General features: G+C 40.9%; 1 protein-coding gene across 1 annotated transcript; it reads left to right on the plus strand.

Moving 5' to 3' along the window:
- The first annotated feature begins 389 nt into the window (after window positions 1–389).
- Window positions 390–22,370, plus strand: LOC144594728 (myosin-4-like). The gene is made up of 38 exons (XM_078401570.1): window positions 390–593; window positions 685–828; window positions 6,365–6,521; window positions 6,624–6,651; window positions 6,746–6,863; window positions 6,975–7,067; window positions 7,229–7,292; window positions 7,398–7,496; window positions 8,268–8,371; window positions 8,682–8,820; window positions 9,180–9,298; window positions 9,393–9,542; window positions 9,631–9,801; window positions 9,903–10,203; window positions 10,294–10,358; window positions 10,492–10,579; window positions 10,674–10,791; window positions 10,889–11,012; window positions 11,316–11,452; window positions 11,573–11,828; window positions 11,912–12,154; window positions 12,268–12,444; window positions 12,539–12,684; window positions 13,015–13,105; window positions 13,212–13,601; window positions 13,710–13,836; window positions 13,917–14,035; window positions 14,188–14,384; window positions 14,470–14,653; window positions 15,817–15,982; window positions 16,204–16,328; window positions 16,870–17,178; window positions 17,422–17,625; window positions 18,105–18,230; window positions 18,348–18,518; window positions 18,605–18,709; window positions 19,274–19,369; window positions 22,212–22,370. Exons 1-38 carry the CDS (start codon window positions 390–392, stop codon window positions 22,368–22,370), a joined length of 5,814 nt encoding a protein of 1,937 aa, XP_078257696.1.
- Window positions 22,371–24,244: the final 1,874 nt, after the last annotated feature.

Below are 24,244 nucleotides of genomic sequence, written 5' to 3' on the forward strand. Positions count from 1 at the left end.
TATGTCAAAAAGACCCCGAGCTGAATGTATAACTAACATGTAGTTCGTCGAGGCTCATTGAAGTCAAGGTAGAAACTCCATTTTCTAATCTGCCATCAAACATATCAGTAAAACGTGATTATTTCAAGGATCTAAATGCATTAAATTGTAAAGGATACGAATTATACTGTAGCACATTAAGGTAAAATATTGTTACATTATGCATCCTACAAGAGCAGTGAAAAGCTATTAAAATGCTTCTCTCAAAAAGTTAATTCAGTGCGATGCTGCAGTTTAAAAAAAGATAAATGATGTATTCCTGTCGACATGTAAAACATGAAGTATGCTGATACTATTTAAGATCAAATGATTGAGATGGTCCTTGTGTGATCCAGTAATAGACCGAAGCCATGGGGGATGCGGAGATGGCAGTGTTTGGAAAGGCGGCGTCGTTTTTACGGAAGACCGACAAGGAAAGGCTTGAAGCGCAGAACCGACCTTTCGATGCCAAATCCTCCTGCTTTGTCCACGATGTCAACGAACTGTACGTGAAGGGAACCATCAAGAGCAAGGATGGTGGCAAAGTTACCGTGGAGACCTTATTAGACAAGAAGGTCAGTTACATTGTTCTGAAAAATAAATGTTGGCCTAACAAACCAACGCATGGTTTAATATAACATGTGATGTCGGTTGATCATCTTTCAGACCGTAACTGTCAAGGACGACCAAGTCTACCCAATGAACCCTCCAAAATACGATAAAATAGAGGACATGGCCATGTTGACCCACCTGAACGAGGCATCCGTGTTGTACAACCTCAAAGAGCGTTATGCAGCCTGGATGATCTACGTAAGTGCAATAAATTGAGGTGACGATGATAAAATGTGGAATAAGCCTATTCTTTGAGACAGACATCCAATTAGTACCATACGATTATTCATGCCTTTTCCTATTTTCTTGCAAAATCGTCTCATATACTGAATCCCTTTTTTTTTTAAAGTACAACTGAATGTAACTTCCCCAACTTTCCAAAAATACACCCCTAATGCTGATCCGTGAGGACTAAAACGTCCTCACACTCAGCCCTTGCCAATTCCGTTAAACCCGAGTTGCAATTTAGCCTCCTGTGAATTATTCGTTCATTATGTACGATCTTTTGAATTCTGAAGTCATACCCTTCCCCAGGTTTGCCATAAAGTGAAATAATTGGTTACATGTTCTTTGAAGTAAACTTTATTTTCATACTCTGTCTTTCTTAAAGATTGCTGAACAGAAGTTCATATTATGTAAAACAAACAACTGGAGCAATTCAGTCAAGTAGCAACTGCGGAGGTGAAGGGATTGTCCACGTTTATACCTCCGGGTCGGTGCTGGGACCGCAGCTATTTACAATATACATTAATAACTTAGATAAAGGGATTAAAAGTAACATTAACAAATTTGCGGATGGCACAAAGTTGGGTGGCAGTGTGAACTAACTGTAAGGAGGATGCTATGAGGATGAAGGGTGACTTGGACAGGTTGTGTGAGTGGGCAGATGCATGGCAGATACAGTTTAGTGTGGATAAATGTGAGGTTATCCACTTTGGTGGAAAGAACAGGAAGGCAGATTATTATCTGAATGGTGTCAAGTTAGGAAATGGGGAAGTCCAGAGATCTGGGTGCCTTGTTCATCAGTCACTTAAAGTTAGCATGCAGACACAGCAGGCAGTGAAGAAAACTAATGGCATGTTGGCCTTTATGACAAGAGGAGTTGAATTTAGGAGCAAAGAGGTCCTTCTGCAGTTGTACAGGGCACTAGTGAGACCGCACCTGGAGTACTGTGTGCAATTCTGGTCTTCAAATTTGAGGAAGGATGTTCTTGCTATTGAGGGCATACAGCGTAGGTTCACTAGGTTAATTCCCGGAATGGTGGGACTATCGTATGTTGAAAGACTGGAGCGACTAGGCTTGTATACACTGGAATTTAGAAGGATGAGAGAGGATCTTATTGAAACATATAAGATTATTAAGGGATTGGACACATTAGAGGCAGGAAACATGTTCCCAATGCTGGGGGAGTCCAGAACCAGGGGCCACAGTTTAAGATTAAGGGGTCGGCCATTTAGAACGGAGATTGGTCCATTAGAGAGTCAGAGTGGACAGCTATGTGCTGAGCCGGAAGAAATGGGGGAGATATTAAACAATTTCTTTTCTTCGGTATTTACCGAGGAGAAGGATATTGAATTATGTGAGGTAAGCGAAACAAGTAGAGTAGTGATGGAAATTAGGAGGATTAAAGAAGAGGAGGTACGGACACTTTTGAAGAATATAAAAGTGGATAAGTCTCCAGGTCCTGATAGGATATTCCCTAGGACATTGAGGGAAGTTAGTGCAGAAATAGCAGGGGTTATGACGGAAATATTTCAAACGTCATTAGAAACAGGGATGGTGCCGGAAGATTGGCGCATTGCGCATGTTGTGCCTTTGTTTAAAAAAGGTTCTAAAAGTAAACCTAGCAATTATAGACCTATTAGTTTGACGTCTGTGGTGGGAAAATTAATGGAAAAGATACTTAGGGACAATATATATAATTATTTGGATAATCAAGGCCTGATTAGAAACAGTCAACATGGATTTGTGCCTGGAAGGTCATGTTTGACTAATCTTCTTGAATTTTTTGAAGAGGTTACCAGGGAAATTGATAAGGGCAAGGCTGTGGATGTTGTCTATATGGACTTCAGTAAGGCATTTGACAAGGTTCCACATGGAAGGTTGATTAAGAAGGTTAAATCGTTGGGTATTAATAGTGAGGTTGCAAGATGGATTCAACAATGGCTGAATGGGAGATACCAGAGGGTAACGGTTGACAATTGTATGTCAGGTTGGAGGCCAGTGTCTAGTGGAGTGCCCCAAGGATCTGTGTTGGGTCCACTGTTGTTTGTCATTTACATTAATGATCTGGATGATGGTGTGGCAAATTGGATTAGTAAATATGCAGATGATACTAAGATAGGTGGAGTAGTTGATAGTGAGGTAGATTTTCAAAGTCTACAGAGAGACTTGGGCCTTTTGGAAGGGTGGGCTGAAAGATGGCAGATGGAGTTTAATGCTGATAAGTGTGAGGTGCTGCATTTTGGTAGGACAAATCAAAATAGGACGTACAGGGTAAATGGTAGGGAATTGAGGAATGCAGTGGAACAGAGGGATCTGGGAATAACTGTGCATTGTTCCCTGAAGGTGGAATCTCATGTGGATAGGGTGGTGAAGAAGGCGTTTGGTATGCTTGCCTTTATAAATCAGAGCATCGAATATAGAAGTTGGGATGTAATGTTGAAATTGTACAGGGCATTGGTGAGGCCAAATCTGGAGTATGGTGTGCAGTTCTGGTCGCCAAATTATAGGAAGGATGTCGACAAAATGGAGAGGGTACAGAGGAGATTTACTAGAATGTTGCCTGGGTTTCAGCACTTAGGCTACAGAGAGAGGTTGAACAGGTTGGGTCTTTATTCTTTGGAGCGTAGAAGGTTGAGGGGGGACTTGATAGAGGTTTTTAAAATTTTGAGAGGGACGGACAGAGTTGACGTAGGTAGGCTTTTCCCTTTGAGAGTGGGGAAGATTCCAACAAGGGGACATAGCTTCAGAATTGAGGGACAAAGGTTTAGGGGTAACATGAGGGGGAACTTCTTTACTCAGAGGGTTGTGGCTGTATGGAATGGGCTTCCGGTGGAAGTGGTGGAGGCTGGCTCGATTTTATTATTTAAGAGTAAATTGGATAGGTATATGGATAGGAGGGGATTGGAGGGTTATGGTCTGAGTGCAGGTAGATGAGACTAGGTCAGGGAGAATGGTCGGCGTGGACTGGTAGGGCCGGACAGGCCTGTTTCCATGCTGTAGTTGTTATATATGTTATTTATATATGAGGAAAAACCTTTTCACTCAGAGAGTTGTAAATCTGTGGAATTCTCTGCCTCAGAAGGCAGTGGAGGCCAATTCTCTGAATGCTTTCAAGAGAGAGCTAGATAGAGCTCTTAAATATAGTAGAGTCAGGGGGTATGGGGAGAAGGTAGGAACGGGCTACTGATTGTGAATGATCAGCCATGATCACATTGAATGACGATGATGGCTCAAAGTGCTGAATTGCCTACTCCTGCACCTATGGTCTATTGTCTATTTTCTATTGTCTATTGGGTCTCAACCTGAAATATCCACCATCCCTTTGCCTCCACAGGTGCTACTCGACTCAGAGTTTCTCCAAAGCTTTCTTTTTCCCCTCCAGATTCTTATGTCTCCAGTTTGACAACGTTTCTGCAAATGCTCTCATGCTCCAGTATTGTAGGCTCTATTTACAAAGCTAAGGGGTGCACATATTTTGATTTCACAGAGTTCGACAGCATGGAAACAGGTCTGTTGGCCCGACACATGCTGACCAATATGTTGATCTAAGTACATCTCATTTGCCTGATTCTGGCCCATATCCCTCTAAACCTTTTCTATCAATGTACCTGCCCAAACAACTTTTAAACATTGCAATTGCCTTTAACTCCACAGCTTCCTCTGGCAACTTGTTCTCTAGACACCATCTGTGTGAAAAGCCTGTCCCCTACAGAGCCTTTTAAACTCCTCCCCCCCCCCCCCCCCCCCCACCTTAAATTTATGTCCTCTGGTTTTAGACTTTGCTTCTCTTGGAAATAGATTGCAACCATCCATATTCTCTTTGCCCCCCCCCCCCCCCCCCCCGGTTGTATATAATTCTATAACATCACTCTTCAACTTCCCACACCCCAAGGAAAAATGTTCCAGCCTACCTAGTTTTTCATTATAACGCAAGCCCTTCAGTCTGCTAACAACGTCCTGGATCATTTCTGGACCCTGTTTCTTTCTAATGACATCCAACCTACAGTTTAATGACCAGAATGGTGCAGAATACTCCAGGAGAGGTTTAACCAATAACTTGTAGTGTTGCAACATAATATCACATCTCATGTACTCCATGCCCTGACCAATGAAGATAAGTGTGTCAAGTACTTCTTTGCCAACTTGTCCACCTGTGTCATCACTCTCAGTGAACTATGCACCTGTACTAGATCCCCTAGACATCTAGATCCTCTTGTAATCTTAAATAATTTTCTTCACTGTCCATTGCACCAACAGATTTGGTGTCATCCACAAATTTACTAACGGTGTTACCAATATTGTTATCTATACTGTATTAATGAGTTGGATGACAAACAAGCGTGGGACGGCACCTGTACCTGTGGCACTCCAATGGTCTGACCTGATAAACAAGCGTCCCCTACCAATCTATGATTCCTTCCATCAAACCGATTTTGCATTCACTTGGGTATCTCAACCTGGATTGCATGTGATCTAACCATCCAAACTAACATACTATGGGGTCCTTGTCAAAGGTCCATGCAGCCAACATCCACTGCTCTGCCCTTATCAATCTCCTTTGTTATCTCTTCAAAAAACATAATTAAATTTGTGACATACTATTTCCCACACGCAAAACCCTACTGACTACCTACCCCCAATCAGACTTTGCCTTTCCAAATGCTGGTAGATCCCGGCCCTCAGACTCCTCTCCAGTAGCTTTCCATTAATGATGTTAAGCTCACCGGCACATAGTTGTCTGGCTTGTTCACATAGGCCGCCTTAAATAAAGGCACATTAATCATGCTCCATTCTTCCAGTACCTCACCCGATGAAACATCTCTGCCAGAGCTCCTGTAATTTATTTCCTAGCTTCCCACAATGTGCAAGGGCACACTTGATCAGACCAGGGATCCATCCCTGAATATGCCTCAAGCCAGCCTGCACCTCCACTATGGTAATGTGGATATGTCCCAATATATCACTCTTCATTTCCCTTAATTCCTTAGCTTTCACGAGCTTCTCCATGTAAAATTGCAGATGAGAAATATTCAGTTGTGGCTCTATACATTAAAGATAAATACCTTTTAAAACATACTTTAACACAGAGGTGAGCCATACAGTCCACCAAATTCATGCTGTTCCAAGGTCAACCCATTCTCATCATTATTTTCATGTTACTTATTCTATTCATGTGCACATCAATTTCCACAAATTCTCCTGACACCCAACTACACTAGGGGGTAATTTACAGTGCCAACTAAAATGTCCAATACATCCTTGGAATGCAGGAGGAAACAGGAGCACTTGGGGAACCCCACTTAGTCATACGGAGAATATTTGAACACAAATACAAGATCAGGATTGAACACAGAACCAGGCAGCTGTGCGGCAACAATGATAACTGCTGCGCCACCCTCTGCCAACTTCAATGAAACTAAGAATGTCTTTGTTCCTGCAACCCTTTTCAATTGCAAAATAACAAAGAAAAGCGCTAACTCTTGACTGTGAACATCTTCTCTGCCTTTAGACCTACTCTGGGTTGTTCTGTGTCACTGTGAATCCCTACAAGTGGTTGCCAGTGTACGACACAGAAGTTGTAATGGGATACAGGGGGAAGAAGCGTCAGGAAACTCCTCCCCACATCTTCTCCATCTCTGACAGCGCTTATCAGGCCATGTTAACCGGTAAAGAAAATTCCACTTTCCCCTGCATAGTACTGTGATTTTGATTTCTTTAAATTAGAATAATGGAACCAGTCCATACCTAATTTTTCATTTGAATTACAGACCGGGAAAACCAGTCTATCTTGATCACGTAAGTTCTGTAGTTACTGATTACCCTTTTAAAGCATTTTATTGCTTGAGGGATTATTGCTGCTTTCTTCACGATACACTCTCACCTCCTCCAGCGGAGAATCCGGGGCGGGGAAGACGGTGAACACGAAACGTGTCATCCAGTACTTCGCATTGGTTGCAGCCACCAGTGACGTGGGCAAGAAGAAGGAGGCACAATCAGCATCCGGCAAGGTAGACTCAGAAGCGACTTCAGAACATCAGAAACTTCTCACAGCTTAGGTGAAATTCACTTCCTCACTTAGTCAATTCTGCAACTCTGGGTGACCAAATGTATTTTTACAGGGGACCCTGGAAGATCAAATCATCCAGGCTAACCCGCTGCTGGAAGCCTTCGGAAACGCCAAAACTATGAGAAATGACAATTCGTCTCGCTTCGTAAGTCCCTTGAAACTTTCCAACTGTTACATACGTTACACGTCGTATTGCTAAGTCTGGCGACTAACTATCCAGTTTAGCATTGGAACGGGTTCAATAGCATATAATGCATGATCTCTGATAATGTTTCATCTCTGACTTGAATAACCTTTCACATTAAGGGTAAATTCATCAGGATTCACTTCGGTACCACTGGGAAGCTGTCTTCTGCTGACATTGAAACCTGTAAGTACAGCAGATCTGCAAATGTAATCGTTGGTTATAAATCAAATAGTTGGTTACGTTGATTTGTTCTTTTAATTAACTGTACTTTTCCTTGTGTGTCCCCAGATCTGCTGGAAAAATCCAGAGTGACATTCCAGCTGAAAGCTGAAAGGAGTTACCACATTTTCTACCAGATGATGAGTAATCACAAACCAGAAATTGTTGGTAAGATTCAAAGATTTGGAAAGTTGACGCCTTCACTTTCCCATGTTTTATTAATGCTAGAACTAGAGATCATAGCCTCAGAATTAAAGGACGTTCCTTTAGGAAGGAGATGAAGAGGAATTTGTTTAGTCTGATGATGGTGAATCTGCGGAATTCTTTGCCACAGGAGGCTGTTGAGGCTACGTCAATGGATATTTTTAAGGCAGACCTAGATTGAAGAAGGGTCTTGCCCCCACTGGTCACCCATTCCTTCTATCCAGAGATGCTGCCTGTCAAGCATTTTTTGTCTATTTTAGATAGATTCTTGATTAGTACGGTGCCAGGGGTTATGGGGAGAAGGCAGGAGAATGGGGTTGGGAGCGAGAGATTGATTAGCCATGATTGAATGGCGGTGTAGACTTGATGGGCCAAATGGCCTAATTCCTCCTATCACTTATGACCTTATGTGAAAAAGGTTTGTTCCAACAGTTTTCAATATATTATTCTTTGCAGCATTATTTTCCATCTCAGCCTCTAAGTGGACGAATATAAATGAAAATGCAGTTATTGCCTAAATGTTACTTTATTTCTTTCTTTTTTATTCAATATCATTTTATTTGCATTTTCTATTGTCTCATGTACGGTATCTACATAGTGTTTTACTATAGCTTAAACACAGTTTGACAAGTTGCTTGAATGGAAGAGAGAAAATTGAATTATGTTGTGGGATTACATGCTGCCGTTCATTTGATGAATCACAAATCCACCAACATAACATTTTGCGTTCAACAGAGTCTTGCCTCATTACCACCAACCCCTATGATTTCTCATTCGTCAGCATGGGAGAGATCAGTGTTGCCAGTATTGATGATAAAGAGGAACTGATGGCAACTGATGTGAGTATCTACTACACACCATCATTTGTAGCTTCTTATCCTGAACTGTGCATGTACATATTTCCACGTTCACCATGTGTAAATAATTAACTAAACAAACAAAGGTTTGAATCAGGATGTTATAGAATAACAAATGGAAGATAGTGAGAAAACTTACAAGAACAAGTTTGTCTGCATTCTCAACTATTGTCACTATCTGTGGAAAGACTGGTGTGGTGAAGATGTCTACCTAGCTTTTATTATGAAGCTGAGAAAACATGATCTTTTTGGTCTTTTTGTTGGATGCTACATCTGTTGTTTGAATGTACAGACTGCCATCGATGTCCTTGGCTTCACCATTGATGAAAAATGGGGCATCTACAAACTCACTGGAGCAGTAATGCACTTTGGAAACATGAGATTCAAGCAAAAGCAGCGTGAGGAGCAGGCGGAGCCCGACGGCACAGAAGGTATCCCGTGGAATGTCATTATTTACTTATGTTAGCATACATAATTAATCTTCAATCTAGTGCACAGTTCAGTTTTAAACCAAAGTCTAAACAATAATGAAGTGTTTTGCAACTTTATATCAAGCAAATCCCCTGGAGATGATTGTCTGTGGTTCTTCCTGTGTTGTGCTTAGCTGTATGTTTTGGGTTGGGGTATGAAAATTCTTCATCCAGTTAGATACCAGAAAAAAAGAGAAACATAATTTTAAATTCTTTTCACTCAGAGTACGGTTGGAAAATCAATGGGCATGCACACCAGCAAATTTGATATATCCCTTTAGTACCTCTAACATGCAAGATTTTCCTTTTCTGTGTGTTAGATGCTGACAAAGTTGCCTACCTGACTGGCCTTAACTCAGCAGATTTGCTAAAGGCATTGTGCTATCCACGAGTAAAGGTTGGCAATGAATTTGTGACCAAAGGTCAGACTGTTCAGCAGGTACAGTTACCAGAAATTAAAGTGTGCCTGTAAATATTTAGAACAGTTGGTACGCGCAAATGCTTTCAGTTAATGACTAAATTGTATCATTTAGGTCACCAACTCAGTGGGTGCTCTTGCCAAGTCCATTTTTGAGAAAATGTTCTTATGGATGGTCGTCCGTATCAATCAACAACTGGACACAAAGCAGGCCAGACAGTATTTCATTGGTGTGCTGGATATCGCAGGTTTTGAAATTTTTGATGTAAGGATCAGAAAAATAATATTGATTTAAGTTTTTTTTTATAAAGCGGCAATTAAATTAAACTATGATTTCCAATGTATACGTGCAGTACAACAGCTTGGAGCAGTTATGTATCAACTTCACAAATGAGAAACTGCAGCAGTTCTTCAACCACCACATGTTTGTTTTGGAGCAAGAGGAGTACAAGAAGGAAGGAATTCAATGGGAATTCATTGACTTTGGGATGGATCTGGCTGCTTGCATTGAACTCATTGAGAAGGTAGGCATCATCAAACAATACAATAACAAAGTTTCACATTTGTGTAAGATGGGGTTATCAATGCTGCTAACTCACAAGTAAATATGTTGTGATCCACACAGCCCATGGGTATCTTCTCAATCCTTGAGGAGGAGTGCATGTTCCCCAAGTCCTCAGACACTACTTTCAAGAATAAGCTGTATGATCAGCACCTTGGAAAGTCAAACAATTTCCTGAAGCCCAAGCCTGTCAAAGGAAAGCCTGAAGCTCACTTCTCACTGGTCCATTATGCTGGCACTGTGGACTACAACATTACTGGCTGGCTGGAAAAGAATAAGGATCCACTGAATGAAACTGTAACTGGGCTGTTCCAGAAGTCATCAGTGAAACTCTTGGGTACTCTCTACGTTGTAGCCCCTGAAGGTAAAGCTCTGCAATAAATGGCTGTTCGCAACTTTCTCGCCTTTAATAATTTGATAAGAACAATCAAATTTGTTGCTTCTTTATCAACAGATAGTACCAAGAAAGCAGGCAAAAAGAAGGGTGGTTCATTCCAGACAGTGTCTGCTCTGTTTAGGGTAAGATTTTTTCTTGCACATTCATTTATCACTATGTATTGAACAAGTTTTATGAATTGTGAATTAATTTGTAAATTATTGACTGAATGCATCAGATTCCTGTACAATTGCGTCTCTATTTTTAACCTCACAGGAAAACTTGGGCAAGCTGATGGCTAACCTGAGAACCACACATCCACATTTTGTGCGATGTCTCATCCCCAATGAGACAAAGACACCAGGCAAGTAGTAGTTCCATCTATCCAGTCAATGTGTTATAGAAAATAATTTTGTGTTCTACTTTATTCTTTTAAATATTTATGTTGTAAACACCAGGTTCTATGGAAAATCGCCTTGTCATACATCAGTTGAGGTGCAATGGTGTGCTGGAAGGTATCAGAATTTGCAGAAAGGGATTCCCAAGCAGAATCATGTACAGTGACTTCAAACAAAGGTGAAATATCTCAAAATCTACATTTCCTTTTTCTATACAAACAATTGTTCAATATTTTTAGTTCAACAATAACTTGTCTACAACTCCCATGCAACAGGTACAGAATTCTAAATGCAAGTGCCATTCCCGAAGGCCAGTTCATTGACAGCAAGAAGGCGTCTGAGAAATTACTGGGATCCATTGATGTAGATCATACCCAGTACAAGTTTGGACACACTAAGGTAATATTGTTGAATGTGTAAGTTTCTTCATGAATAATAATATGATGATGCATTGTGAACAGAGTTTCAAATGTAATTTTAGAAACAAATGAATTCATATACATCGATGATAATCTGTAACTTAATGTACGGAGCAACTTTAACCTGACTCAAACCTATTCCATTAGGACAGCATAGCAAACTGCATGTGTTATTCTAATTTTCTGATGTACTTATGAGCAGGATAACAGTTTAAATTGTGCTTCCAAAATGCATTATGTTTCGACAATCAAACATCAAAACCAATCCCTTACTTTGTTCAAGGTGTTTTTCAAAGCTGGTCTCTTAGGTACACTTGAAGAGATGAGAGATGACAAGTTGGCACAGCTTATTACCCGCACTCAAGCTATGTGCCGTGGCTATTTAATGAGGGTTGAATTTACGAAAATGATGGAAAGGAGGTAAATATTGCTTTTCAAATGTCCAACAATATATTTGCACATAAACAGATTTTGTATATGAATTTAAATGTATGAAGAGAATATTGCTTTAATCTTTGTTCATTTTACCATGGCCTTTAGGGAAGCGCTGTATACTCTGCAGTACAACATCCGTTCATTCACCAATGTCAAACACTGGCCATGGATGCAACTGTACTTTAAGATCAAACCTCTCCTGAAGAGTGCTGAAACTGAAAAGGAAATGGCAAATATGAAAGATGAGTTTGAGAAAACCAAGGAGGCACTTGCCAAATCTGAAGCACGGAGGAAGGAATTGGAAGAAAAAATGGTGGCTCTTGCCCAGGAAAAGAATGATCTCCTACTTCAAGTCCAATCGGTATCTACATTGGCTATCTTTGCATGATTATGCATGTATACAAAACACATGGCCTGGTATAATTCATTATATCTTTACTGCAGGAAGGTGAAACTCTGGCAGATGCAGAAGAAAGATGTGAGGGGTTGATTAAAAATAAGATTCAACTAGAGGCTAAAATGAAAGATGCTAATGAAAGATTGGAAGATGAAGAAGAGATGAATGCTGAGCTGACAGCTAAGAAAAGGAAACTGGAGGATGAGTGCTCAGAACTGAAGAAAGATATTGATGACTTGGAGCTCACATTAGCCAAAGTTGAAAAAGAAAAACATGCCACTGAGAATAAGGTATTAAACAGTGATTTTAATGTTTAATTTTGATGTCTAAATAATCTCCAAGGAGACATTGATTTCTGATGATTACATGTCATCGAATTATTCCTTTTTGTTGCTGAACTTAGGTTAAAAACCTCTCTGAAGAGATGGCTTGTCTTGATGAAAGCATTGTTAAGTTAACCAAGGAAAAGAAAGCTCTCCAGGAGGCCCACCAGCAGACCTTGGATGATCTCCAGGCTGAGGAAGACAAAGTCAACACTCTGACCAAAACAAAGACTAAGTTGGAACAACAAGTTGATGATGTGAGTATTTTAAACCATAACTAAATCAAATATTTTTTTAACAATTATCATTGTTTGAAGACAGTTCTAATAAAACATACTGTTTCTTAAAAAGCTTGAAGGTTCTCTGGAGCAGGAGAAGAAACTCCGCATGGATCTCGAGCGTGCTAAGAGAAAGCTTGAAGGTGACTTGAAGCTGTCTCAAGAAGTAACAATGGACTTGGAGAATGACAGGCAGCAACTGGATGAGAAACTAAAGAAGTCAGTATTTAAAATTATAAACAAATACTTATTTTTTTCATAATCCATTGTTTAAAATTGTTTTCCATTTGTCACGGTGATGTCTTGCAAAATATATTTTGTGGATGTTGACACTTAGATCTGTTGAAGAACTTTCATTAACTTGCACCTCTCTGACTCAGACAACCTTTCATTAATTAAATGAAAAAACTCTTCCAATGAAATGATAAAATTAAAGTTCATTTTTAGTATCTGCGAATTATCCCATAACTATCTCTTCAGAATGTCAGTGAGAATAAGTCCCAAGTTAATTTAATATTATAACTGAATTCTTCATTTTTACTATCAAAGGAAGGAGTTTGAAACCAGCCAGCTTCAAAGCAAAGTTGAAGATGAGCAGGCTATGGCTTCCCAACTGCAGAAAAAGATTAAAGAATTACAGGTGATGTACATGTCCAGTAAAGTTATCAATGTCTTTCAGTGGAAGTCATATGCATGAATTGATATTACTGGTTCCTTGATTATAACCAATGCATATTTATCTTAAGGCTCGTATTGAAGAGCTCGAGGAAGAAATTGAAGCTGAACGTGCCGCTCGCGCTAAGACTGAGAAACAGAGAGCCGATCTTTCTCGGGAACTTGAAGAGATCAGTGAGCGACTGGAAGAAGCTGGTGGGGCAACTTCAGCTCAGATTGAAATGAACAAGAAACGAGAGGCAGAATTTCAGAAAATGCGCCGTGACCTGGAAGAATCCACCCTCCAGCACGAGGCCACATCTGCTGCTCTTCGCAAGAAGCAGGCTGACAGCGTGGCAGAACTTGGGGAACAAATCGATAATCTGCAGCGTGTCAAGCAGAAGCTCGAGAAGGAAAAGAGTGAACTGAAGATGGAAATTGATGACCTTGCCAGCAACATGGAATCAGTGTCCAAAGCTAAGGTACAGTGATAGAGGACATTATATACCACACTTATATAGTTAACTTTGAATTGTTGGTGTTGTTCTGTAGATTTTGCAGTTTTTGAAAACTGGTTGCTTTGGTTTCAGGTAAACCTTGAGAAACTGTCACGGACACTAGAGGACCAGGTCAGTGAAATGAAGACCAAACACGATGAACATCAACGGTTGATCAATGACTTATCAACTCATAAAGCACGTCTTACAACAGAAAATGGTATTGATCAGTTCTGTATTTGTTTTTTATCATGTAGAAAATCCTATCACACTTTCACTCACGACCTCCTTTATTTGCAGTTGAGTTGAACCGCCAGGTGGAGGAGAAAGAGGCCTTAGTATCGCAGCTGACAAGAGGGAAACAAGGATATACCCAACAGCTTGAGGAACTCAAGAGGCAACTAGAGGAAGAAACAAAGGTACCAAAATGAAACATTATAAAATATTACAATGCAAACCATGAATACAATAATTTCCTTTCATTGTGACACAGAATCAGAAAGACAAGGTTAAGTACTTTCTAATAATCACAACAATATTAAATACTCATGCCATGCTGTGATCATTTCAGGCTAAGGGAGCCCTGGCCCATGCTCTGCAAAGTGCCCGCCATGACTGTGACATGCTCCGTGAACAATATGAAGAGGAGATGGAGGCAAAGGCTGAGCTTCAGCGTGGAATGTCCAAGGCCAACAGTGAAGTGGCTCAGTGGAGAACAAAATATGAAACTGATGCAATCCAGCGCACAGAGGAACTGGAAGAGGCCAAGTATGTAACAAAAATGCTGTCAATGAGAATGTATGTTCTTCCCACATTTCCTGTGAGATGGACATGATGGTTTTGTGTTTTTCAGGAAAAAACTTGCTCAGCGTCTGCAGGATGCAGAGGAGCACATTGAGGCCGTGAACTCCAAATGTGCTTCACTGGAAAAGACTAAACAGAGATTGCAGAATGAAGTGGAGGATCTGATGATAGATGTCGAGAGGGCAAATTCAGCAGCAGCAGCTCTGGACAAGAAACAAAGAAACTTTGACAAGGTAGGAACTGGTAGTCGTATTGTTTCTCTTTGCATGCCGTTCTGAAGGAAGTAACCAACATCATGCATATCAATTTTAGCAAGGGACTGGGAAGCAGCTGGCAGATTAATTTTACGTGAAGATTTGACCTCATTAATGGCAAAAATACCTCCATGGAACTGAATTAATAACATTGATGTTTCTCAATGGGTGGTTTATATTATTCTCTGCCTGAAGACTGAAGATTTGGCATCAATCAATCTTTAAGTAAAATTAGCAGGACATTACGTGTAAACATGTTGTTAACTGCAGATCAGCCACAATCTAATGGAATGCCTCAACAATTGAAATACTTCAGACTTTAGAGATACTGCGTGGAAACAGGCCTTTCAGCGCACTGAGTCCGTGCCGACCAGTCATCACCGCATACAATCGCAGTATCCAACACACTACGGACAATTTAGAATTGACAGAAACCAATTAACCAACAAACTTGTACGTCCTTGGAGCGTGGGAGGACATCAGTGCACACGGAGAAATCCCACATGGACAAAGACAGAATGTACAAACATCACCCATCGTCAGGATCAAACCCAGGTCTCTGGTAAATTTACCACTGCACCACTGTGCAGCCCAAACGGTCCAGAGATTTTGGCATTTCCTATGTGTGGAAATGGACCAATGTCACATTAGATCTATTGAATATATTTCATTATGGGTGGCACAGTGGTAGAGTTGCTGCTCTATAGCGCTTGCAATGCCAGAGACCCGAGCTCAATCCGGGAGCTGTCTGTACGGAGTTTGTACGTTTTCTGAGATCTTCGGTTTCCTCCCACACTCCAAAGATGTACATGTTAATTGGCTGGTCGGTGCAGACTCAGTGGGCCAAAGGGCCTGTTTCTGCACTGTTTCTCTAAACTAAAATTAATTACTGAACCCTTTTAATATCGTGTAATTATAAACATTGTCCATGTATTGCCCTAGGAAGCAGTTCTTTCTCATCTGTTTACAAGTTTGTGCATGATATTATGTTGTACAAGCCACCCTGGATGCTGGCAAAATATTAGTCCAATTTTCACGCTGAAATCTAACTTTTATTCTCTCTGGCTATAATGCCTAATTGCTACTTAGATAGAAATTGAATTTGAGAATACATTTATAACATTTACAATTGCACAATTAAGGTCCTAGCAGACTGGAAACAGAAATATGAGGAGAGCCAGGCAGAACTGGAAGCAGCTCTGAAGGAATCTCGTACTTTGAGTACAGAAATCTTCAAAATGAAGAATGCATATGAGGAGTCTATGGATCACCTTGAAACTCTTAAACGGGAGAACAAGAATCTACAACGTACGTTTAAAATCATTCTCTTATTTAAGCATTTTAAATTGTTGATACTATGAAAAAGATACTTTTTTACCTTGGATTTAAATACCTATTTCAATTCCGTTCTTGCTCAATGGCATTCATTCCCTATGAATATTTCAGTGTAATATATGCTTGTACTTCTCTTGTAATGTAAGTTTTATCAACTCAAGATAGGTTGAACTAACACTACCTTTAAAAAACAGAGGAGATTTCTGATCTGACTGAGCAACTGGGTGAAACTGGCAAGGCCCTCCATGAGATGGAAAAGGCAAAGAAGACAGCTGAGCAGGAAAAGAGTGAAATTCAGTCAGCATTGGAGGAGGCAGAGGTAAAGTTAACAATTATTCTAACATCTATATACTAAAACTCTCGTTTGTTCCTGAACTACAACCAAAACGGTACACAACAGCGCGATAATTTTAGGCCCACCTTACTCACCGTCGTCCCTTTGGAGCTAATGGAAGAAGTTTCATTGAAATCGGTGTTATATTTTTCAACTTATTCACATTTTAAAGTTTAAATCTATCTCCTGGGGAGGGAGGGAGAAGGGGAGATAAAGGGGGTAGAGGGGGATGGAGTGGGGGAGGGGAAGTGGAGGGGGAAGGGGTGGAGGGAGGGGGAGAGGAGGGAGGGGGAGGAGAAGGTGCTGCACCAATGTAGGAGGTTTGGGCCCAACGGGTCCACTTGGTCTAGTTACATTTTAGAAATAGACATCTTAAAGTATCATAGTTGTCAAATGGAGTAAAAAAATGTTGCAGTAACTTCGGAGCAGTGACCACCTTAAAAAGATATATTGTAATTATAAAGGAATCAACTTCTATGTCAACAATGGGCAAAATACTGAAAAATGACGGTAATCTCTCTTGTAGGCCTCGCTGGAACATGAGGAGAGCAAGATTCTCCGCATTCAGCTGGAACTGAACCAAGTGAAATCTGAAGTTGACAGAAAGATTGCAGAGAAAGACGAGGAGATCGATCAGGTGAAGAGGAATCACCAGAGAGTTGTGGACACAATGCAGAGCGCTTTGGAGGCTGAAGTCAGGAGCAGGAATGACGCCTTGAGAATCAAGAAGAAAATGGAGGGAGATCTAAATGAAATGGAGATTCAGCTGGGACATGCCAATCGCCAGGCCTCAGAAGCTCAAAAACATCTCAGAAACGTACAGGGTCAATTGAAGGTTTGTATGATGGGATAATAACTTCCAGTTAACTGTTATTTTTAATGTTGTGTGATCATCAATTATGTAAATATTGATTTTCTTCTTTAAGAACCTAATATAAAATGCAAGATTTGTTATTTGCCAGTTGATTTTGATTTCAAGCTACTTATTGATGAAAAACAGCTTCTTGCTACAACTGATTCAAATACAAGATAAGCATTACTGTACCTAGTTACAAAGCAATCTTGCATTTATAAACAGGACACCCTGATACAGCTGGATGATGCCTGCAGAAGCCAGGAAGACTTGAAGGAGCAACTGGCCATGCTGGAGCGCAGAAGCGGCCTGCAACAGGCTGAGATTGAAGAAATGAGAGCCGCTCTGGAACAGACAGATCGAGCTCGCAAAATTGCTGAACAAGAGCTGCTTGATGTCAACGAAAGAGTTCAGTTGCTGCACTCTCAGGTCTGTTCAGGTTTATTAACCTGTACTAGCACCAGGTCTTGTTAACATTGCTGTGTCTTGATGGTACCAAGACAAATAATGCCTCTGCTGATCTTAAAATGGGCACCTCATAATTGCTTTTGGTTCAGTTTCTAAGAAGTTGGTTCTTAGGAAGAGATTTTCAGTGATAGGTGTCAACTGTGTGTTGCTCACCTTTCCTGCTGTTCCAACCTCAGGAATCCAGAACAGCAACTGATAATGATGCAATGCCAATTTAAACATATTATTGGATTTCCCCATCTCTCCACATGACTTCTGGCATCCAATATCCACTGGCATAAGGACAGTAACAGACTGATATCCATCTCCTTCTTTTGTTTGTGACTTCCTGCCTCAATATTTTTCCTCCATACACAACTGTGCCTTACTGTGGACTGAAACTGAGATTGCAGACATCTTTACTCCTGTAAAAATTAACTCGAAATTGACTCTTCCTGCAGAATACAAGCCTCATCAATACTAAGAAGAAGCTAGATGCTGACCTGAATCATATCCAGTCTGAAATGGAAGAAACTATCCAAGAGGCAAGAAATGCTGATGAGAAAGCAAAGAAGGCTATTACTGATGTACGTTATAAGTCACCTTAATAACAGTTTATTTGTTTATAAAAGTTACCTCACTTAAATTACATTGATATCATTTGAGTGTGAATAACGATTTGCCCAATTGCCTCAAATTGCAAGGCTGCCATGATGGCTGAAGAGCTGAAGAAGGAACAGGACACCAGTGCTCACCTTGAACGAATGAAGAAGAACCTCGAGCAGACAGTGAAGGACCTGCAGCATCGGCTGGATGAGGCTGAACAGCTGGCAATGAAAGGAGGAAAGAAACAGCTCCAGAAACTGGAGGCCAGGGTAAATATTGAGACTGTGTTTTGACATGCTACACAAATTAAACCTTTGTTATGATATTAATATGAAGTAATTAATAATTAATCTAGGTGCGTGAGCTGGAAAATGAGCTGGAAGCCGAGCAGAAACGAGGTGCTGATGCCATTAAAGGTGTTCGCAAATTTGAAAGAAGAGTCAAGGAACTGACCTATCAGGTATTGTACAGGCACTAATTAAGTGATGCACTTACTGTATGCAATGCACTGGAAGGACAGCCCCAAACACAAACCATATCTCCACACAACGTACAGGCTGTCCTAACACTTTGCAAGATGGCCTACTTTATGTGACACCTTGATTGAGTTGTTAACTTTTCAATCTTGGTTGATTAAATAATGCTTTTTGAATACACTGCATTTGGTTGGCACAATATAAGGCTAGTGTCAAAAACGTTCTGTATAGATTACTAACTTTTGACTGAGCCATTCAAATTAAAAATACTTTCTCATCAAGTATTGGAGGAAGGCTCCAGCATTTAATTAAGGCAGGAAACTTCACGGTCATTCTCATGATGAAAAAGAGCATAAAAGGTGATGAGTAGAACTATAAGGAGGCAGTGATGAAGATAGTGGAGCACTGAGAAGGCAACAATGTAACATCGCAGAGGGACCAATGGGTCAGAAAGAACCAGGGTATCTACTGTATCTTTAAACGTGACATAATCATGCGAGAACGTTTAAATATCATGACAAATGTTGCTACGTTTGCAATATTCACAGTCAGAGGAAGATAGAAAGAATGTCCTGAGACTACAGGACCTGGTTGACAAGCTACAGATGAAGGTTAAGGCCTACAAGAGACAATCGGAGGAGTCTGTAAGTAACCAATTATAATCTAAACTTTTCAAGAAAATTACAACTCATTACATTTTGACATTTTTTGTAATATTAGGAACAAATGGTCATAACGTCATAAGTGATAGGAGTAGAATTAAGCCATTTGGCCCATCATGTCTACTCCGCCATTCAATCATGGCTGATCCATCTCTTCCTCCTAACCCCCTTTTCCTGCACTCTCCCCATAACCTCTGGCACCTGTACTAATAAAGAATCTATCTATTGTATCTCTGCCTTAAAAGTATCCACTGCAGGAACGGGGTACTGATTGAGAATGATCAGCCATGATCACATTGAATGGCGGTGCTGGCTCGAAGGGCCGAATGGCCTCCTCCTGCACCTATTGTCTATTGTCTAACTCTACCTACATTAACTGGAAGTTAGAAATGGAAATCTACGTACACAAAGCAATGAAGTTAATCTGATATATCAGGCCATCTCCATTAAATGTTCCAGAAGTTCTATCCTGTTTAATGAAAACACATTCGATGTGCATCAGCCAAAACATTATGACCACTGACAGGCGAAGTGAATAACATTGATTATCTTGTTACAATGGCATCTGTCAAGGGGTGAGATATATTAGGCAGCAAGTGAACAGTCAGATCTTGAAGTTGATGTGTTGGATTTAGGAGAAATGGGCAGGAATAAAGACTTGAGCGACTTTGACAATTGTTATGGCCAGACGACTGGGTCAGAGCATCTCTGAAATGGCAAGGCTTGTGGGGTGCTCCAGGTCAGCAGTGGTGAGTACCTACCGACAGTGGTCCGAGGAGGGACGAACCACAAATCGGCGACGGGGTGTTGGGTGCCCAAGGGCGTGAGGGCAACAAAAGCTATCCCGTCTGATCCGAACCAACAGAAGGTCTACTGCGGCACAAGTCACAGAAAATTTTAATGGTGGTCATGGAAGGAATGTATCACAATACACAGTGCATCACATCCTGCAGCATATGGGGCTGCACACAGAGGACCAACAGCATTTTAGGCAGGTGGCCATAATGTTTTGGCTGATCGGTGTATGTTTCCAGTGATACCTTTGGATCATAACCCAAGAGGTTACAGAATCTTTGTTTTTGTTCCAACTAAACTCTCATTTGCACAAACATTTTTGCTTTAAATAAGATGAATAGAAATTTCACAGCATTATAGTTGTATATTTATCATCCACACAAGTTTGAATGACTTCTTTGTATATTAAAGATATATAGTTTTTTATCAGCTAATTACCACACTAAATTGTGCTAAAAGTGTCATAAATAATCACATATGCTTTATTTCTTTTATACCCTATTTATATCACAAACTGTCATTCTTTGCAACTAATTTCCATCAAGCCCAGGCCTGAATGTGCTCTCTGACCAACAACCAATAACCATAAGTGTTCTGCTTTAGAAAATTCTAAAACAAATATTCCTCCTCATCTTAGTTTATTCAAATCCTCTGCTCAATAATTCTCATCTCTTCAGGAATCGAGAGTAGCCTCTCAACATCTACTTTACCAAATATCTCAAGAATATTAAATGCTTCAAAGATACCATCTCCTGTTCTTCTAAATTCCACAGAATGTAGGCAAGTTGTATGCAATATCTGCTCGTATGACAACTCTCACAAGGAAATAATGAAAAGGGCAGGTGGAACGCTAGTTAGATAGAGGAATGGAGGACTCTTCATGTTACAGTTACACAAAACATTGAATAATGCACAGCTGAGATCATGTGAATGGCTCTGGATGCTGCACATTAGGAAGAAAATATTTCCTTTGGATGAGGTTTACCAGAATGACACCTGGACACTGAGGGTTCAATTATGGGGGATTTTCCAAACTAGAATTCTGTACCATGAAATTTAGATTAAGGACCATTCACAGTGGTGTAGTGGTAGAGTTACTGCCTTGCAGCATGAGAGATCTGGGTTCTATCCTGACTACGGATGCTTGTCTATACTGAGTGTGTACGTTCTCCCTGTGACTTGCGTGGGTTTTCTCTGAGAACTTCAGTTTCCTCCCACACTCCATAGACATGCAGGTTCGTAGGTTAATTGGTTTGATATAAAATGTAAAATTGTCCCTAGTGCACGTAGGATAATATTAATGTGTGGGGATAGCTGGACAGTGTGGACTCGGTGGCCCAAAGGACCTGTTTCCCCGCTATATCTCTAAACCAAATTAGACTGATCGTATGAGGAAACTGAGGGGATTGCCCTGTGGGACCATGTGCTAATGGGCATGGCACGATCACATCCAACATTGGAAGAAGGATGGAAAAGCTGATTGTTTCTTACAATGCAATTGATCCATCTCAATGATATAATCACACAGCACGGAAATAGAACCAACTTGCCCACGCTGACCAACATGTCCCATCTACACAAGTCCCACCTGCTTACATTTGGCCTAAATCCCTCTGATCCTATCCTATGTCTAAATGTTTCTGAAATGTTGTGATAATACCTCGGTCAACTACCTCCTCTGGCAGCTTGTTCCATATACCTACCATCCTTTGTGTAAGAAAGTTGCAGCAAAGACCTTCATGCAATACAGACTACATTGGATTCAAGTATTTAGTGTGAATGATTAAAGTGTCAAGTTAGTTCATTATCGTTTCAAAGGTGAACCAGCTCTTCAAAGATAAAGCTGGCACACCTTAGGATAAAATAAATCTCAAACACTTAAACCTTTTTATTACCTAATAATCCCCTCTTCCCACACAAACAAATATTGGGTTTTGACAAATAATTTACACAAATAATTTAGTGATAGGTTATATTCCCCAATGTTCCTGCTCACAAACTAATGATTTTTCACACTGTTTTCCTACAGGAGGAGCAGGCCAATGCTCATCTGACCAAGTTCAGGAAGGTTCAGCATGAACTGGAGGAAGCCGAGGAACGTGCCGACATTGCCGAGTCTCAAGTCAACAAACTTAGAACTAAAACACGAGAAATTACTATCAAGGTATTGCACCCTAAGAAACTTTAATCATAACAAATTATGGTAGCAATTAATTTAAATGCACTTATATTTTTGTCAGTTGTTATCATACAAATAATATTTTACAAGCAAGAAATGAAATTTATTAAATTATAAATTAAATTATATTGCATTAAATTAACAATTTGTTTTTCCTTTTTACCTATCAGAGCGCTGAAGAGTAGATGACAACTAAAAAAGGTCCAAAGAAGAAATTCACAAAATGTGTAATTCTTTGTAACATAGTTTTATAAATGTAGCAATATCAACAGAAATAAACTTGCAACACTAAAATGCCTCTTTGTCAACTTGCGTTATTTAGATGATTCAATAATCATAGCAGGTTCAATGCGATGCACTGAAAACCTTCAAGAAAATAATGTTGGAAGCAAAATATTGTTGTGAATGTAACACTGAGAATTAATTAGAATGATGCATATGAAATCTTTTTCAATCATGAATCAACAATATCTATATCAGCATTGAAATTATGGAGTGAAAATTAAACTGTTGCTCACATAGAAACATAGAAAATAGGTGCAGGAGTAGGCCATTCGACCCTTCGAGTCTGCACCACCATTCAATATGATCATGGCTGATCATCCAACTCAGTATCCCGTACCTGCCTTCTCTCCATACCCCCTGATCCCTTTAGCCACAAGGGCCACATCTAACTCCCTCTTAAATATAGCCAATGAACTGGCCTCAACTACCTTCTGTGGCAGAGAATTCCACAGATTCACCACTCTCTGTGTGAAAAAAAACGTTCTCATCTCAATCCTAAAAGACTTCCCCCTTATCCTTAAACTGCAACAGGAATCCTTTTGCGTCCTGTCTGTCCTTTGTTCTGGACTTCCCCAACATCGGGAACAATCTTCCTGCATCTAGCCTGTCCAACCCCTTAAGAATTTTGTACGTTTCTATAAGATCCCCCCCTCAATCTTCTAAATTCCAGCGAGTACAAGCCGAGTCTATCCAGTCTTTCTTCATATGAAAGTCCTGCCATCCCAGGAATCAATCTGGTGAACCTGCTCTGTACTCCCTCTATGGCAAGATTGTCTTTCCTCAGGTTAGGAGACCAAAACTGTACGCAATACTCCAGGTGTGGTCTCATCAATGCCCTGTACAACTGCAGCAGAACCTCCCTGCTCCTATACTAGGGGGCATGGCTGTGTTCTGCAGCTGCGGCTCACCGGCAGTCTCTCTGTTTTTTTTTTGTTTTTTTTGTCATTGTCGTTGTTAAATGTACGTTTTGTTTTATTTTTAATTCTGTGTATGTAGGGGGGTGGTGGGGGGGTTGGGGGAAACCTTTTTTTTCAAATCTCCTCCTCAACGGAGATGCGACCTTTACCGTGTCGTATCTCCGTTCGCGCAACGGCCTAACATCGTGAAGTCGGCGGCCTCCAGCTGGGATCGACCTCAAAGACTCCGGTCGCAGGGCCTGGACTTACCATCTCGGAGGCTTCGGCCGTGGGCCCTGCAGACCGCAACATCGGGAGTTCGCAGGTCCCTGGCTGGCGACCGGCTTTTGGGAGCCCCAGCCGTAGCAGCTTCGACCGCCCCGAAGCGCGAGGTTTGATCAACCCGCCCACAGGCCCTTCATCGCCCTGCGTGGCTCGGCCGCAGCACTTTCCATCGCCCGGTGGGGGCTCAGGACTTTCATCGGCCTGCTCGGCTCGGCTCGGCCCTGGGACTTTCCATCGCCCGGTGGGGGCTCAGGACTTTCATCGGCCTGCTCGGCTCGGCCCTGGGACTTTCCATCGCCCAGTGGGGGCTTCAAAAAGTTGGGAGCCTCGATCACCTCGTGGCACCACGGGAGAAGAATGAGGAGGAGATAAGACTTTGCCTTCCATCACAGTGAGGGTATGCCTAGAGCAATCACT

This window comes from Rhinoraja longicauda, chromosome 6 (assembly GCF_053455715.1).
Source record: "Rhinoraja longicauda isolate Sanriku21f chromosome 6, sRhiLon1.1, whole genome shotgun sequence".
NCBI lineage: Eukaryota > Metazoa > Chordata > Chondrichthyes > Rajiformes > Arhynchobatidae > Rhinoraja > Rhinoraja longicauda.